At 53.5% G+C, this 17,401-nt stretch overlaps 2 protein-coding genes across 4 annotated transcripts; one reads left to right on the top strand and one right to left on the bottom strand.

Annotated features, from left to right (window-relative positions):
• The first annotated feature begins 299 nt into the window (after window positions 1–299).
• MYL11 (myosin light chain 11) lies at window positions 300–6,110 on the top strand. 2 transcript variants are annotated; one of them, XM_059154138.1, is made up of 7 exons: window positions 300–405; window positions 4,370–4,465; window positions 4,706–4,781; window positions 4,979–5,083; window positions 5,169–5,247; window positions 5,782–5,830; window positions 5,921–6,110. In XM_059154138.1, exons 2-7 carry the CDS (start codon window positions 4,430–4,432, stop codon window positions 6,023–6,025), a joined length of 450 nt encoding a protein of 149 aa, XP_059010121.1. In that variant the 5' UTR covers window positions 300–405; window positions 4,370–4,429; the 3' UTR covers window positions 6,026–6,110. The 2 variants fall into 2 exon arrangements, with proteins under 2 accessions (XP_059010121.1, XP_059010120.1); XM_059154137.1 differs by lacking the exon at window positions 300–405 and adding an exon at window positions 3,628–3,735.
• A 187-nt stretch (window positions 6,111–6,297) lies between these two features.
• Window positions 6,298–17,077, bottom strand: SEPTIN1 (septin 1). 2 transcript variants are annotated; one of them, XM_059154132.1, is made up of 11 exons: window positions 16,918–17,077; window positions 10,083–10,173; window positions 9,884–9,970; window positions 9,478–9,601; window positions 9,049–9,183; window positions 8,836–8,953; window positions 7,877–7,978; window positions 7,642–7,741; window positions 7,256–7,421; window positions 6,943–7,033; window positions 6,298–6,837 (listed from the first exon to the last, which is right to left on the bottom strand). In XM_059154132.1, exons 2-11 carry the CDS (start codon window positions 10,090–10,092, stop codon window positions 6,751–6,753), a joined length of 1,020 nt encoding a protein of 339 aa, XP_059010115.1. In that variant the 5' UTR covers window positions 10,093–10,173; window positions 16,918–17,077; the 3' UTR covers window positions 6,298–6,750. The 2 variants fall into 2 exon arrangements, with proteins under 2 accessions (XP_059010115.1, XP_059010114.1); XM_059154131.1 differs by lacking the exon at window positions 16,918–17,077 and adding an exon at window positions 10,349–10,504.
• Window positions 17,078–17,401: the final 324 nt, after the last annotated feature.

Genomic DNA, 17,401 nt, shown 5'->3' with positions numbered 1-17,401 from the left:
CAGAGGGTTCGGACGAATAATAGGAGAGAGGGAACTGGGTTTCTGCCAATGGTTGGAAGGGTGGGTGGGGTTGGCGGTGGGAAGGGGCTGGGTAATTTGGAAAGAGGAAATGGAGGGCAGGGCTAGAAGACCAATGAGAGGGCGAGCGAAGGCAGGAGGAGGCGGAACCAAAGGGATAACTAATCGAAAAGCGGGAAGCTGAACCTTCTGGCCAATGAAAGTGGCTAGAGGGTGAGTGACCGCGGGAGGAGGCGGGAGCGGCCGCTGGAAACAGTAAAAAGGGAGCCAATGAAAAGCGGGAGTCGGAGGAGGGCAAGTTGACCGACAGCGGTGAATCGGGGCGGTGACAGACAGCAACCGCAGTCAATAGGAAGAGCTGCGGAATGCTTCAGGTCTCCCAAGAAGGTCAGGAAGGAATGACAGCTGGGGGGGCGGGCCAGGTTTGCTATGAATTTGCTTCGTCAGCCAATGAGCGCATTCCCTCGCTTAAGCGGCAGAGAGGGAAGATAGACGGCGGTCTCAGCCAATGGCAGCCTCCAGAGGGTCGCGGCGCGGCCAGCAGGCGGTGCCAGCCCAGGGACATCGGTGACAGCCGGGGACAGGCGCAGGAGGAGGTGACAGTTGGGGACAGCGCCGAGAGCAGGCGGGGGCCGCGGACCTTCGAGCAGCCCTTAGCCAATAAGGAGGCCGCGCTGCTTGGCTTGAGTCCTCTTGGGGCTGCCATTCTCTCTCTCTCCAGCGAGCGCGGTGGGGCTTGAACTCACCCCGGGATGGAGAGCCGCAAGCCCTACCGACTGAACCAGCCAAGCGCCCCCGGGCTCCCATTCTGCATCCAGAGCCGCCTCACTCTGGTGGTGTGTGACGTCCCATCAGAGATCCACTGGCCTGATCAAGGACCCTCAACCTTCACGTTGTCTCTAATTTTCCTCTAGGCCCGCAAGCAGCCTCAACATTCAAAGCCCAGACGACTATAACCAGAGCCCCCACATCCCCTAAGCGTCCCATTTCCCTGGATCCTCCGTTTCCTATAGGAATCCCAAGCCCTAAGTTCCTCTCCTCAGCAGCCCCCCCCCCCCAATCTATCTCAGCTCCTCCCCAGAATCCAGGCTCTAATTCCTTGGACCTCATCCTCTCAATGCCCCCCACCCCCACATCGTAGTGGGTATCCTAGACCCCAAACCATGAACTCCTGTATCTGTGTTCTTATTCTTTGGGGGATCGGGGACCCATCAACTCCTCTCCCATCACCGCCACACCTCTTTATACTCTCATTTTCTGCTGAGATGCAGACCCCAATCTCATGAGCCCCCAGGCTACCATACATGACAAACACAGAGTCCTGACTTTAGGAGTCCCTCTTCTCTCTGACCCCACATCTCTTTGAGCCTCAGGGTTAGAGGTCCCCAATTTCCATAAAGGGTCCACCTCCTGAAAGTTCAGTCAGGCCTAGCTCCCAATGTCCCAGGTCCTCCTTGGTTTCTGAGTTCTCTTAGGCTACTCACTCCCAGCTCAGACCCAGATCCTGGGTATTTCCATTCAGTGTCTGGGTTAGATATACAGCTCCTGATCTGCTTCTCCTCAATTTCCTCCCTTTCCATTTGATCCATTTGACCTGAGCACTTCCTCCCTTTCCCTCTTTGGAGCTTATCTCCCCTTGCAGAACCCAGGATTAAGTGGGCTCCTCCCTGGGCCTAGACCCCCATGGTAACCATATAAGGTGAGACAGCTGTCGATTGATGCAGGGAGGAGCCAGTGTAGGAGGCCAAGGGCAGCCGCTAAGTTTAGGGTGGCTCCTTCTCTTTTCTTAGAGGCAACAGGTGGCTGAGCCCCAGTGCCCAGAAAAGAAAATGTCTTAGAGACATCGGCATGAGCCTGGAGGAGGGCAAAGGGAGGAGGCACCTTCCTCAGGACACTGGGTCCTAGAGGGAGCAAGAGAAGGAGGAGATGGGTGTGCTTGCCAACCTTGGCCTCCTGGGGTTTCCTCACCACTGTTTCCGTGGGCGAGGGTACCTCAACGCCACACAGTCAGCTGGGGTGGTTCCTGCCCAGAAGGGAGAGAAAGGAACCACTGGCCATCCCGACTGGGAGGAGGTGACCAACTAGTGTCCCTCTTGGTGCTCTGACCTCCTCTGAGTTCCAAATTTCCCAATAGGATCCAAGGAAATGATTATAGATGCATGTTAGATTGTGTTCTCCTGTTTCAAACTTTTCCAAGGTTGCCAAGGTCTCAGTCCTCAGCCCTCCCAGTCTCCAGCTTACACGCTCTGCTCCAGTCCCAACACCGTTCTGGCGACCTGTTTTTTCACTCCTCTAGGGCTTTGTCCATCTGTGTCTCCGCTTAGTATGCCTGCCCTTCCACTTTGACCTGACTCACTTCTCCTGGCCTTCATGAAGTCATCGCCTCCTCCCACACAGGGGCCCTGTACTTCTGTGCTCCTAATCGGCTATTATGTCATTTTCTCCCTTTATCTTGTCTCCACAGCTAGGCTGTACCTGCACCAAGGCAAAGCATAAGTATTAATTGGAATGACTATATTTCATGAAATTGTTTCCAAATAGCGTTCCTAGCCACAAGTTATGTGGGATGGGGAAAACAGGGCCCCGGGAGCTGAAGCACCAAGCCCAGGATCACAGTGCAGGCTTTCTGCTCCGGGCAGTCTAGCCTCTTTCTCCCAAGTCATTCCATACTTGGCATCTTTTCTCGAAACATCCTCCCTGCCTCCACCAGAGGGGATATAGAAGACCGTCTTGATTCTTCAGCTTCCCCAGACCGCTGTCTCCCTTTCAATTCTACCAGCACCCCACACACATACACTTGACTGTGTACTCCCGCAATGGGAGTGGGAGCTGTGCTTGCCAAGGGGCACCCATGAAGCACAGCCCAGTGCCTGGCATACTCTAAGTCCTCAGTAATTTTGCTGGCTTTCAATCTGGATAGAGTGCCTGGCTGGCTCAGTTGGTTAAAGCATGCAATTCTTGATTTCTGGGTTGTAAGTTTGAGCCCCACACTGGGTGAAGAAATGACCTAAAAATAAAAATCTTTTTTTAAAAAAATACAGGGGGTGCCTGGGTGGCTCAGTGGGTTGAGCCACTGTCTTTGGCTCGGGTCATGATCTCAGGGTCCTGGGATGGAGCCCCACATCGGGCTCTCTGCTCAGCGGGGAGCCTGCTTCCCTCTCTCTCTTTCTCTGCCTGCCTCTCTGCCTACTTGTGATCTCTCTCTGTCAAATAAATAAATAAAACCTTAAAAAAAAAAAGATTTAAAAAAATACAAATACATGGAAACAGAAAAATGTTAATTTCAAAACAAGGAGTGTTTTAGACATAAATAAATAAATAAATATGGACTCATCCCACTCAGGGGTGCAGGGGCCTGTTCGATCATTCTCCCAGTACTGTACCTCACTTTGGTTCCTCTCTGAACTCTGGCACATTTGAGCCCCCTTTTGGGAAAGAGAACATCCTTTCCTGCCCAGGTCCTAGGGAGACCTGCATCCCGAGACCCACTCCCTCCTCCCTTCCTGGGCTCCAGCTGCTGCCGGCCCTCCAAGAAAGGAGAGGCCCTGAGCTGGGCTATTTTGGTAACTGGGGTGGGCACCCACAAGGCTAAGGTTACCCTGGTATGTTGAGGGCTCCCTGGGGCAGGACTATATAACCCCAGAGGGACAGGCACAGGCTGACTCTGCTCCTTTCCAGCCAGAGCCACAGCCTTGCCCCCAGGAGACTGAAGACATGGTAAGAATCCCCCAGCCCCTACCCGGATCCCTCTGACCTCAAGGCAGCCTCACTTTTTAAAAGAAAGTAGCCAATTCCCAGTCCAGTAAGAGGAAACAGATGAATCCTCTCTTTCTTGGCATTGTTAATGAGGAGCATACAGAACCATGGTCTAAATCTGCTTAAGTCTGCCAAGGATCATCTGCCCAGACTCTCCACACACAGGAGACCCATCCCTCTCAATGCATGCTCCATAGCTTCCTGCACCCCCCTTCCTAAAACCCTCTGGGATCAGTCAGGCAAGGATTTCAACTCCCATTTTATTAATAACAGCAGAGATTCAGACAGGCTGAGTGAGTAGATCAGGGTCACACAGCGAGTCTGGGACTCAGAGAAGGCAAGCTCAGGACACTGAGAAGGGGATTTGTTGAGTCCCACTTGTTGGGAAGGATGGAGGATACGAATGTGGGGTTGCACCAAAGCATGTCCCCTCAGCAAAGAGGTCATAAGGCGGGGAAAGCCTAAAGCCAGAAGCGTTGCTTTTAAAAAATGACTCAACTCAAAGAACCCTGAATCTAATCCGTTGCCTCCAAAGAGGAGGAGGCATTAGCTCATGGACCCCTTTGCCCACTCCTCACCCCCACCCCAACCCCAGGCACCCAAGAAGGCCAAGAGAAGGGCAGTGGCAGAAGGCGGAAGCTCCAATGTCTTCTCCATGTTTGACCAGACTCAGATCCAGGAGTTCAAGGAGGTGAGTAAGGGGAGAAGGGAGACTGAAGACTGACCCCCTGCCGCCCCTCCCCCCAATACTGCCTCCCTGGAATGTGCACCTGTTTGGGGGGAGGGGAAGGGCTTAGAACTCCTTGCTCCCCTCCGCATTTGGCATGCAAGGGAACAGCTGGCTGGGGACCAGAATCTGATCTGCCTGGGGTAAAGATGCTGAAGCCTGGCCACGGGGCACCTAACCTCTCCTTGCCCCTGCCTTCCACAGGCCTTCACGGTAATCGACCAGAACCGGGATGGCATTATTGACAAGGAGGATCTGCGGGACACCTTCGCAGCCATGGGTGAGCCCCTTATCCCACCTGTAAAGATTCAAGGCTTCCGAGTACCGGGAATTCAGAAGCCTTGGGTTTCAGCCCTGCGGGCTCCACGCTGGGCCTCAGTCCACCCGGACGAAAAATGGGTGGGATGATCTGAATTTATGGGAAGGATCAACCCTTGGCCATGGGAGCCCACGCCAGCTTCCCCCACCCTGCTCCAGGGCGCCTCAATGTGAAGAATGAGGAGCTAGACGCCATGATGAAGGAAGCCAGTGGTCCCATCAACTTCACCGTCTTCCTGACCATGTTTGGGGAGAAGCTCAAAGGTAAATGAGGTGTCCAGGGTCTGAGCCCCCCGCTGCCTCTCCCCAGACCTTTCAGGGACAGACCCTGTGTCTTCTGATCCTCCAGGTGCCGACCCTGAGGATGTGATCACTGGCGCCTTCAAGGTCCTGGACCCTGAGGGGAAGGGCACCATCAAGAAGCAGTTGTAAGTGACCCCTCCAGCTTCTCTGGCCCACAAAGCCTCCTTAAATTCTTTTTTTTTTTTTTAAGTTTTTGTTTGTTTGTTTTTGGTTTTGTTTTAGATGTTATTTGTTTGAGAGTGAGCGAGCATGGGGGCAGTGGGGATAGGGAGAAAGGGAGAAGCATGCTCCCTGCTGAGCTGGGCTCCATCCCAGGATCCCAGGATCCCAGGATCATGACTTGGGCCGAAGGCAGCTGCTTAGCAGACTTAACCCAGGTGCCCAAGCCTCCTTAAATTCTTACCAGATGTTAGGTATGATGGAGGGGCTACGGGAAAAATTAGGACCGTGGAAATGGGCAATAGGATTACATCTTCACAGCACATATAGGAGGGGAAGAGCAAACACTCGGAGGCCAGACTCTTTGGAAGACCAGTGAGGGATCTAGCGTGACTTCGGTTTTCAAGCTGCTACTAGGAATGGCGACCAGATGAGGTGGGAGGGAGTGGAGAGGAACCACGAAGCCCGATCTCAACTCCCCGTATGTCCCCTCTCTCCAGCCTGGAGGAATTGCTCACCACGCAGTGTGACCGCTTCTCCCAGGAAGAGGTGAGCAGGGGAGGGGGCCCGGGGGAAGCAGAGGGAAGGGGGAGGGCAGCAGACAGAACCCGTCGGAGTCGCCCCTACATCTTTCCCCAGATCAGGAACATGTGGGCAGCCTTCCCCCCCGACGTGGGAGGCAACGTAGACTACAAGAACATCTGCTACGTCATCACGCATGGTGACGCCAAGGACCAGGAGTAGGGGACCCTGTTAGGCCTCCGCTGGCCAATGCCTTGCAGCCACCCGATCCCGACTCTAATAAAACTAAACTGGTCTCTGTTTCTTAGCGGTGGCGCCTTCAGTGAGTTTGTGGGCGGGGGGCTCCGGGGGGACAGCGGGGCTGAAATACCGCCCGGCAGGAAGCCAGCGCCCACGAGTGAATGATTCGTGGCCCAGAGGTCTGGGTGGGGCGGCTCCGTTCCACCCGCTACACCCGCCACTTACTCCCGCTGGGAAAGGAAGACTCGCGTGGCCTCAGGGAAACTGCTTTTATTTTTTATTATTTAAGATCTAACGATTTATTAGAGAAAGCGCGCGAGCAAGGCGTGGGGGGGGCGGTGCAGAGGGAGGGAGAGAGAGAGAAAATATCTAGCAGACTCCCCGCTGAACAGGGAGCCCAGGGCCGCTAGATCCCGGACCCTGAGGTCGTGACCTGAGCCGAAATTAAGGGTCCCACACCGGAGAGCCTGAGCCACCCCATCCCTGAAATTGCTTTACTGAAGTCACAACTTGATTGAAAAGCGGCGGGGAGGAGCCAGGGGCGGGGCGGGGGTTGGGGCGGGGCCAAAGGCGGGGCTACAGACTGGGGACTGGGCAAATCCGCCCGCCCGCGAGCCGCCTGCCGGGGCGGGCCTCTCGGGCTGGGGCTCCAGGATTGGTCAGGAGGCCGGCTGAAGGCGGAGCCGAGGTGGGGCGGGGCGGGGTCCTCAGAGAGCGTCCGACTGCTCTCCCGGAGTCTGGCTCTGCTGCATCTGGGCCTGCATCTTCTCCAGCATCTCTTGCATGCGGCGCAGCTGTACGGGGGCAAGATGGTGGGCGTGGGGTCGGGGAGGCCAGAGAGGGACTTCGAAGAGGACTTGGGGCCTTGGGGGAAGGGGGAAAGAGAGATCCTTGCTCACCTCTTCATCTTTCTCGCGGATCAACTTCTCGGTGTCTGCCAGAGGCAGCATGGGCAGCGGGATCTCTGTGGCGCTCTGGCGGGAGAGCTTACTAGGGGCGGGGGTGGGGGGGGAAGGAACAGGGAATCAAGGGCGGGACACTCCGCTGTGGGTCGCAGGAGCGGGGCGGGGCGTGGGGCGAGGTTGGGGTCTAGGAGGCGTAAGCAACGTGGGCGGGGAAGGATTTTGGGAGAGTGGTCTGGGAGGTGAAGGCCGGTCCGGGACTGTGAGGGCCGGAACTTGGGAGCCCCTGGGACTCAGGTCGGGCTCTCACCTACGACTGGCGCGATCACGAGCCCCAGGCCGGGCCAGGCTCTGCAGGCAGCGGGCCCGGTAGCCCTCGTAGAGCAGATCGTGGGTCACCTCCTTCAGGTCCTGCAGGTGGGTCTGCACCAGCATCCGTCGCAGGTTCAGGAAGTCGCAGTGATGTGGGTTCTCCACTGCGGGGCGGACCGGCGAGCGTCAGGAAGCTTTGAGTCCAGCCCTACTGGCCGGGGTCGGGTCTGCCCCGAGTCCTGACCCCCGCTCTAGGTGAGGGTTTGAAGTCCGAGGACCCCTCTTTTGGCTCTTAGGACTCCCGACTTCATGTGTTGGGTGCGGTTGACTCAGAGGCGTTCTGGGCTCCCTGTTGGCCTCACAAGTCGCGCCCACCATACTCACCCTCCACGGTACCCCAGGAGTAGCGACGTCCCCTCACCGGACGGGTCCCGCCGTCTCTCACAACCTCACAGGAACCAACCACTGCGAAAGGGATGCTTTCCTGGAAGGCAGGAGTCAGGGATCACCGTTGGAACACGCCACCCCCCACACACACCCCGCGGACACTTTATTGTCAGCCTCCACCTCCACATCCGCCTCCCTCGCTTCTTTGAGCCTTCCTCCTCTGCCTCTGCACCTTCATTTCTGCATCCTGCCTCTTGAAGTCTTCATCCTCATCAGAGTCACAATCAGGGAACTGGTAGATGTTGATTTCCTCCTCTTTCAGCTGGTCCCGGATCTAGAAGCAGACATGCACAGGCGGTGAGAAACAGAGAGGCGGTGAGCTGCAGACATTGCTTGGCTGGACCCAGTGAGACACAGGTTCCCGGTGGTCAGAGACAGAGAGGAAGACATGAAAGAGATGGTAACATACAGGATGCCCCAAACCAAAATCTCAGAGGGGCGCCTGGCAGGCTCAGTCAGTAGAGCATGTGACTCTTGATCTCAGGGTTCTGAGTTTGAGCCCCACATTGGGTGCAGAGATGACTTAAAATCTTGGGGCGCTTGGTTGGCTCAGTGGGTTAAGCATCCCGCTTGCTTTCAGCTCACGCCTTCATCTCAGGGTCGTGAGTTCAAGCTCCGTGTTGGGCTCCACGCTCGGCATGGAGCCTACTTAAAAAAATAAATAAAAATAAGAAATAATCTTAAAAATAAATCTCAGACAATGAGAGAGATATAGATGGTGAAAAAGAGACAAAGACACCCTAACAGGGATGACTGAGGCCTGGAAAGATTGTAAGATGAGGAAGACATCAAAGGCCCTGGACAGAGAGGCCTAAGCAGAAAGAGTGGGAGGGGCCTCTGAAGTCACAAGGTGAGTCATTCTCCCAGGGCTGGAGGGATGTCAGGAGTCATTAAGTCTTTGCTGCCACCCTCAAATAGGCCTTAGCCAAGTATCCAGTCTGGGGATTGTATTCGGGCCTCCAGGGACACTGCTCCTTCAGCCTTCCTTGGAAACTTTCTCCCACAGTGTAGCTTGACCTGTTAGGCTTCCCAAAGGCAATCCCAAGATCAAAGAAGTCAAAGCCGAGCTCAGATGTGATAATGACTTCTGGCTTCACATGGGGCAAAGCAACCAGAGGTCACCAGACATACCTTCTGCTTGAGGGCCTGGGTTTCCTTCGGCATCAGGGCATCTGCTTTGCCAATGACCGGGATGATGTTGACCTTTTCGTGCACTGCCCGGAGGAAGGCCACGTCTAGGGGCCGGAGCCTGCATGGAGAGATCGGTCAGGGCTCAGCCTTAGGCCACAGAAACCCTCCCTGCTCCTCCCCAAATACCCCCACCCCCCAGGGTGTCCCCCAGACCCTCGGCCAAAGGGGGAGATGAAGTAGAGGCAGCAGTGAACACGGGAATCCTGAATGTTCTTCCGGTTCAGGCCGCTCTCATCCCTCAGATACTGCTCGAATTGCTCCTCGATGTAGCGCACCACAGGCTGCCAGCTGGGGTGTGGGGCGAGGGAGTCCAGTCAGAGAAGAGCGGCTGCAGGGCCAGGAAGGAGCAAGGAAGCCAGGACTATGGGGGTGGGCACTAGGGTCTTGGGCTCCAACCAAAGACATCGGAGAGATCAGCGGGGTGTAGGCCGATGTGGGAAGCACGGGCACTCCGGGCCACGTGGCCCCCAGTGGCAGCCCCCGCCTTCTGGAAAGGGCAAGGGCAGAGCGGACCAGCCCTGGAGTCTTCACAGAGCAGCCACATCAGGCAGCTTGGTCCCCGCTCCTTCCCCGGCTCCTCACCAGTCTGAGCAATCCACGGAGTCCCCAAAGCCAGGTGTGTCCACCACCGTCAGCTTCACCTTAATACCCCCCTCCTCGATCTCCACACCCCGGCGCTCAATGGTCAGTGTTTGTGTCAAGCGAGCTGTGGGGATGGGGAGAGGCCAGGGGGCCGGGTAAGGGTCTGAGCCGGGACTGATGTCCCTTCTCAGAATCACAGTTTTTAGATCTTCCTGAAAAATTTGTGAAAATCACAAATTTTCATTTTTCCCTTCTCAGAATCACCCATTTTTCAGGGGAGTCTCAGAGAAAAGCAACGAGCTGCCCAAGTCCCCAGAAGGTCAGGGGAAGAGCCAAATGAAGAGAAAGAGAGCACAGCCTGGGGGTGGGAGAGACAGAGTCCCTGGGGAGGACAGGAGGGTCTTACCACTGGCCTCTGGCAGTTGCCGGTCCTCGTAGAGATTGGTGAGAAACAGGCTGTTGATGAGGGTGGATTTTCCCAGGCCTGACTCCCCTGTAGACAAGACAGACCCTCCCACCTGGTCAGGGGAGCGGATAGCCCGGGTCTCTGGAGGAAGCCCACTCCCAGGCCCCACCACTGGTCCCCTGTCCAAAACCCATCAGACCTGCTACCATGAGTGTGAAGTCAAAACCCTTCTTGACGGACTTGCGGTGCAGCTGGTTGGGGAGGGCGGCGAACCCCACATACTCCTTGTCCTGTTGGTGGGAGGGCACACAGTATGAGGCTGCTGGGAGCGGCAGGCAGGGCCCGCAGGATAACCTGCCCTTGCGGGAGAGAAGTCAGCCTACTGTGGCTTGACCTGAGCCTGGCTACTTTGGGGGTTGGGGGCTGAGGGCAGAGATGCCTGTATTCTGGGGCAGGAGGACTCACCATGACCCTGCTGGCTGTCGCTGCACCTGTTGTCTCTCCCCACTTCCTCTGGTGGGGCAGGAAGTTGAGTGTGGCAAATGAGGGGGCGGGCAGTGTAGGAAGCCGAGATGCTCAAACGGGTGGGGAAAGCCAAGACCAAGAATACCTGGAGTTCTCACTTCCTGGATCCCTTTGGCTCTCCCCCCATGGGAGGCTTCAGCACCTCAGTTCTCTGCACACCCTTATTCCGAGCCTCTACTGTAGCCCCATCACCCTGGTGGGAGGGAGGGGTGTAGGCAGAGAGGAAGGAAGCAGATTGGTGTCTCTAACAAGTGAGATGAAGGCTTGGACTGGGATGGTTAAAAAAAAAAAAGTTCCCAGGGTCTAAGTGGACCAAAAGTCATAAAAGGATTAGAGATGGAGGGGGCCATCAATTTCCCTTACTAGCTCGGGCAACTGATTCTTTTTCTTTTTTTCATGATTTTTTTTTTCATTGATTTTTTTTTTTTTAAGATTTTATTTATTCCTTTGGGGAAAGAGAGAGCACTCTACATGTGAACAGGGGAGGATGGGAAAGGAGAGGGGCAGAGGGAGAGAAGCAGACCCCCAGCTAAGCAGGGAGCTCACCTTGGGGCTTGATCCCAGGACCTTGAGATCATGACATAAGCTAAAGGCAGACACTTAACCGCTGAGCCCTCAGACACCCCTTTGTGCAACTGATTCTTTTTTTTTTTTTTTAAGGTTTTTAAATTATTTATTTGACACAGAGAGAGAGAGAGAGAGAGATCACAAGAGAGGCAGGCAGAGAGTTGGCGGGAAGCAGGCTCCCCGCTGAGCAGAGAGCCCAATATGGGGCTCGATCCCAGGACACTGAGACCATGACCTGAGCTGAAGGCAGAGGCTTAATGCACTGAGGCACCCAGGCACCCCTGCGCAACTGATTCTTCAAAGGACTTCAAGTCTTTGGACACCACTGCCAGAGACACCTTCCATTAGAATCCTGGCCAAGGCATTCTCCTGATGTAGCTCCTTCAGGGCCTTCCCGGTAATTTCAGAATTAACTCCGAGTTCTGGCCTGGCAGCCAGAGCTTTCCACATCTGACCTCATCAACCGTCCCTCACTCCTCCTTGGAGAGCGCCCACCTCCCTCACTCTGTCCACACTGAGCTTTTCCTTCTGCTCTTCCAGATCTTTCAAGGGTTTGGTTCCAAGATCTCTTTTTGCTCCTCTAGGAAATCTTGCCCAGTTATGCCAGGAACAGTTGTTTTCCCTCCTCCAAACTCTCTAACACCTTCCACAGACCTCTCCCCAATGCTAGCATTTGTTCATCTGGCTATCTTTTCTGCTGGCTGAGCTTTCTGAGGTCATGGACCATGTCCTCTCTTCATTTCTACATCCTCAGGGTCTTGCCCTGGGCCTACCACAAAGCAGGTGTGGGGAAGTAATGTCCTAGATGAATGTGTGCATGAAGTAATGAGTGAATGAAGTTGGTCATGGCCCAAGGCTAGCAAAACATGTAAAAGGAACCATGCTTTGGAGGCAGAAAGCTCTGCAAACCTCAGTTCTCCCACTTATTATGGGACCTTGGGTGAGTCACTGCCTCTCTAAACTCCATTTTTCTCCTGGTAGAATGAAATACACACATTTCCACCTGGTTTTCAGGACTCCCGAGTAGTTTTGAATGACATGAGCTTTGGAGTCCGATCAGCTGTATACATGAGCCCCTTATGAACTGCAGGCTTTAACCTTTATGAACTGAGTCACCTCTCTGAACCTCTAAGGCTAGTCTCCTCCTAGGGCCTCGAAGGCCTGGCTTGAGCTCCATCGTGTCTGCTGCTCCAACCTCATTTCTTTCTCCACTCCTTGTGGTTCTACTTATTATTTTCCTGTTACCCACTGTTGTGGGCTCAGTTATGTGTCTCCCCCCATGCCCCAGTCCCAAATTCATATGCTGGAGCTCTAACCCTCAATGTGACTTGGAAAGAGGGCCTTTAAGAAGATAATTGAGGGGGCACCTGGGTAGGTCAGTTGTTAAGCGTCTGCCTTCAGCTCCGGTCATGATCCCAGGGTCCTGGGATCGAGTCCTGCATCTGGCTCCCTGCTCAACGGGAAGCCAGCTTCTCTCTCTCCCACTCCCCCTGCTTGTGTTCCCTCTCTCGCGTTCTCTGTCAAATAAATAAATAAATAAAATCTAAAAAAGAAGAAGGTAATTGAGGTTAAATGAAGTTGTAGGGACCCCTGATCCCATAGGTCTGGTGTCCTTATAAGAAGAGACACCTGTGATCTCTGCAGACGAAAGGCCACATGACCACATAAAGCCACTGTGAGGAGGAGCTCCCACAGAATGCTAGTTACTGCGAGCATGACTTGAGCGGAGGGCTATGACAGTGTCACCATCCCAAACCTAGTGACTGCTCCATGCTGAGGATCCAAACAGGGACTCAGAGTTTTGGCCCTCTGGGGAGACGGAGACAGCCACCCGTAAGTGCCACAGAGCGCGGGTGCTAAAAATGTCGTGCAACAAGGAGATAAAGAGAGGACTTGGAGAAGCCAAGGGAAGGGATAATTATAACCCTCCTCACTCCACCGCAGCCCTTCCTCCTGTATTTCTTATCAAGCTGAGCAGGCCTAAGGTCTTAATTAAAACACGGAGCTCCTCCCCTCTGGGGGACACAAGTATGATGGACCCTTGACCAGCACTGGTTTAAACTGTGCAGGTGGGGGAACTTAGATGAAGACTTTTTCCCCCTATAAATATGTCCCTATAAATGTATTTTCTCGTATGGTTTTCTTTCTTCCTTCCTTTCTTTATTTAAAGAGCTTATTTAGGGGCGCCTGGGTGGCTCAGTGGGTTAAAGCCTCTGCCTTCAGCTCAGGTCATGATCCCAGGGTGCTGGGATCGAGCCCCTCATCGGGCTCTCTGCTCTGTGGGGAGCCTGCTTCCTCCTCTCTCTCTCTCTGCCTGCCTCTCTGCCTACTTGTGATCTCTGTCAAATAAATAAATAAAATATTTTTAAAAAATAAAATAAAGAGCTTATTTATTTATTTGACAGAGAGACACAGCAAGAGAGGGAGCACAAGCAATGGGAGTGGGAGAGGGAGAAGCAGACTCCCTGGGGAGCAGGGAGCCCAACGCGGGGCTTCATTCCAGGACCCCAGGATCATCACCCGAGCCAAAGCATAACCAACTGAACCACCCAGGTGCCCCATTGTTAATTTATTTTTAAAGAGATTTCATTTACAGGGGTGCCTGGGTGGCTCAGTCAAGTATCTGCCTTTGGCTCAGGTTATGATCCCTGGATCCAGCTGGGACAGAGCTGCTTCCATGATTTGGCTATTGTAGATAACGCTGCTATGAAGGTCAGGGTGCATGTATCCCTTTGAACTAATGTTGTTGTATTCTTTGGGTAAATCCCTGGTAATGCGATTGCTGGGTTGTAGGGTAGCTCTATTTTTAACCTCTTGAGGAACCTCCATACTGTTTTCCACAGTGGTGGTACCAGTTTGCCTTCCCACCAACAGTACACGAGGGTTCCCTCTTCTCTGCATCCTCGTCAAGAACTGTTTCTTGTACAGTTGATTTCTGCCATTCTGACAGGTGTGAGGGGAAACCTCCTCGTAGTTTGTTTGTTTTATATTTTATTTGTTTATTTATTTGACAGACAGAGATCACAAGTAGGAAGAGAGAGAAAGGGGGAAGCAGGCTCCCTGCTGAGCAGAGAGCCTGATCAAGCCCTGGGGCTCGATCCCAGGGCCCTGGGATCATGGACCCTAGATCCCAGGGTCCTGAGATCATGACCTGCGCTAAAGGCAGAGGCTTTAATCCACTGAGCCATCCAGGCGCCCTTCATGGTAGTTTAGATTTGCATTTCCCTGATGATCAGGGATGTTGAGCATCTTTTCATGTATCTGTTGGTCACCTGCATTATCATTTCTATAGGTGTTGGTACTTGGATTGACTCCGGTTTTACTCAGTTGACGAACAATGCTGGCCTGGGTTGGTCATGTTTGTGGAGCCATCATTGTGTACTTGTCCGATGGTTTCCTTAGGCCTTTCTGTAAGAGGAATTACTGAGTCAAAGGAAGTCACGTATTTGAGGCGTTTGTGCCTGTTAACAAATTGCCCTACAGGAAAGGCTCTTGGGAGCGCCTGGGTGGCTCACTGGATTAAAGCCTCTGCCTTAGGCTCAGGTCATGATCCCAGGGTCCTGAGATCGAGCCCCGAGTCGGGCTCTCTGCTGAGCAGGGAGCCTGTTTCCTCCTCTCTCTCTGCCTGCCTGTCTGCCTACTTGCGATCTCTGTCTGTCAAATAAATAAATTCTTAAAAATCTTTAAAAAAAGAAAAGGCTCTTGGCTTGTAGAGATAACATGAATTACGGGGGGCACAATATTCCATTTACACACTTACTACTCCAGTGAATTATGTCCATTCATTCATACAGTAAGTTTTGGGGCCTGTTCAGAGTAAAATCCTACCTTGAGAGTCCTATGGAGGAATATATAGTAGATAGACATCTTCGCATTTAATCATCTGGATTAGTTCTTTTTCATCTTGCCACCAACCTTATATTTCCAGCAGGCATCTCTAGATGGGGGGTCTCTAGATCTCTAGATGGGGCTTCTGCACCTTTGGACCCAATAACTCCACGCTTTCTCTTCCCAAAGTCAAAGGTAGCTCTGTGAGGAGTGTGGCGTGCGGGCTGGCCACACTTCAGGGGAAGGTTCCTCCACGAGGGGCTAGCTCTCTGTCGTTTGGTACCCTCTTATCTCTGTTTTCCAGCTCAAGTGCCTGGCACCTGTTGGGGCTCCAGGAAATGTTTGTGGAACAAATGAATAAACGTACTGTTCTATCTTCAATTTCCATTGCTTTCCAATTATGTGAACTCATGACACATTAAAACACAACTATTCTGTCTTTCTCTCGGAGAATAGGTCTTAACCATCTTTGGATCTCAAACTTCTGGCACATAGTAGGTTTTCAATTAGTGTGTAGGCAGGGTTCATTTCATTCCCTCTGCCTGGAGTTCATTCAAACCCCGCTTCAACCTGCTCTGGACTTGGCAGAAATCCGAGCTGTTCTGAAAGGTTTAGCTGAAAAAATGCCAGTTTCTTTCTTGGTTGCTCCAGCCAAAAGAGTAAAAGCTAATATTTTTGGCTAAGCACTTTATACATAGAACACATGTGAATTCCTAACCACTCAAGTTGGCTATTATCATCCCCATTTTACAGGTTAGGAAACAGAAGAAATCTCCCCAGGGTCAAACAGTAAAAAATGACAAGGTCAGGAATCAGACTGCAGGAATGGCCTTAAAGACAGAGTCCACAGCCACCAACTCGACATCTCTCTCCACTCCCATCATATTTTTCTCATCAGGTTGGTAGAGAATCTGGCTTATCACCCGAACATCTCCATATTCTACTGGACCAAGAGCTTCCTGAGTTCCTTAGTATTTTCAGCGCGTAGACTGTGTCTAGATATTGGTTGGTGATCCCTAAGTATGTGCTGATTGATTTGTGGTTCTGGTTTCGGTCAGTGTCTAACATCCATGCACACCAGGCACCCAGAACCATGCAGACTCATTCCCACAGCTTAGAATTCTCCCTGCTCTCCCACACTATCTCGTAGCAGTACATGGAACTCTCTCGTGCCCTCACAATTCTTTTATTATTATTCATTTGAGAGACGTAGACACAGATGGAGAGAGAGAGAGCACAAGCAGGGGAGAGGCAGAGGGAATAGGAGAAGCAGACTCCCCCCCTGACCCCCCCTGAGCTGGGAACCCAACAGGAGGCTTGATCCCAGGACCTGGAGATCATGACCTGAGCCCAAGGCAGACGCTTCACCATCTGAGCCACCCAGACGCCCCTCACAATTCTTTCTTTTTCTTTTTTTTTTTTTTTTTTTTTTTTTTAAAGATTTTATTTATTAATTTGACAGAGAGAAATCACAAGTAGACAGAGAGGCAGCCAGAGAGAGAGAGAGAGAGGGAAGCAGGCTCCCTGCTGAGCAGAGAGCCCGATGCGGGACTCGATCCCAGGACTCTGAGATCATGACCTGAGCCGAAGGCAGCGGCTTAACCCACTGAGCCACCCAGGCACCCAATTCTTTCTTTTTCATGATTGGTGTGCTTACCACATGGAACCATCCAAGGACAAATCTTACATGTGTTTCATCTCTTTGTCCCACACTCTTGGCTTAGCATTAAGGTGCTAATTAAATGTGAATTAATAATACAAACCTCAGTCACCCCTCCCTATCATCAGATCATCAAGGGACACTTCCAGGCACTCCCCTCTTCCCCAAAGGCAAGCTTGCTCAGAGCGCAGATACCGGGGAACACAGACCCAGCCATGGCAGCCGGCGGCCGGTGGCTGCACCAAGCTGGGAATCAGGGTTTAATGTTTTTAGGTTCTCCCTGGGTTTGGCCTCTGTAGGTCTGTTGACCTGTCCCCTAGTCTCCCCGAGGGCTCTCTTTGTGTCCCTATCTCTTTGTCTCCGCCTGTTTCACTGTCTTTTGTTCCTCTGCCTCTTGGCCTGCTTCTCTCCGGATTCCCTTCGATTTCTTAGTTTCTGCGACTGCGCTTCATACCTATCTCTCAGGTTTCTACATCCCTTTGTCTCCGGCGGCCAGTCTCTTGCTCCTGTATTTTTAGGCCGTCGCAGTCTCCCCCTCTCTGCCTTTGTGTCCCCTCTGACTCGGGGCTCTTGGGCTGCGACTTTAGGGGTCTCTGGCTCAGGGTCTCCGCTCCGCGACCGTCTCGCCGCCGAGTCTCTGGAGCCCGCCTCCATCCCCCGGCGGCCGCTCGGGCCTCGGTCTGCCCTAGCCCGGCCCCTCCCCACTCCCCACTCCGCCCCCGGCCCGCGGCCCCTCGGACCGGCCCCGCTTTGTTTCCTGCGTCTCGGCGCCCCGCCCCCGCCCCGTCTGGGGTCTCCGCCGCCCGCCGCCGCCCTTTGTTTGGCGCGGTCTCTGCCCCGGCCTCTCCCCGGGTCAGTCCTCGGATCTCTCTTTGTGTCTCCGGGCCGGGGTGGCCGGCGCCGTCGGCCAGCCCCGGAGGTCGGCGCCGGGGGCCCGG

Source organism: Mustela lutreola, chromosome 17 (assembly GCF_030435805.1).
Source record: "Mustela lutreola isolate mMusLut2 chromosome 17, mMusLut2.pri, whole genome shotgun sequence".
NCBI lineage: Eukaryota > Metazoa > Chordata > Mammalia > Carnivora > Mustelidae > Mustela > Mustela lutreola.
This window is presented reverse-complemented; position numbering and strand designations above follow the sequence as displayed.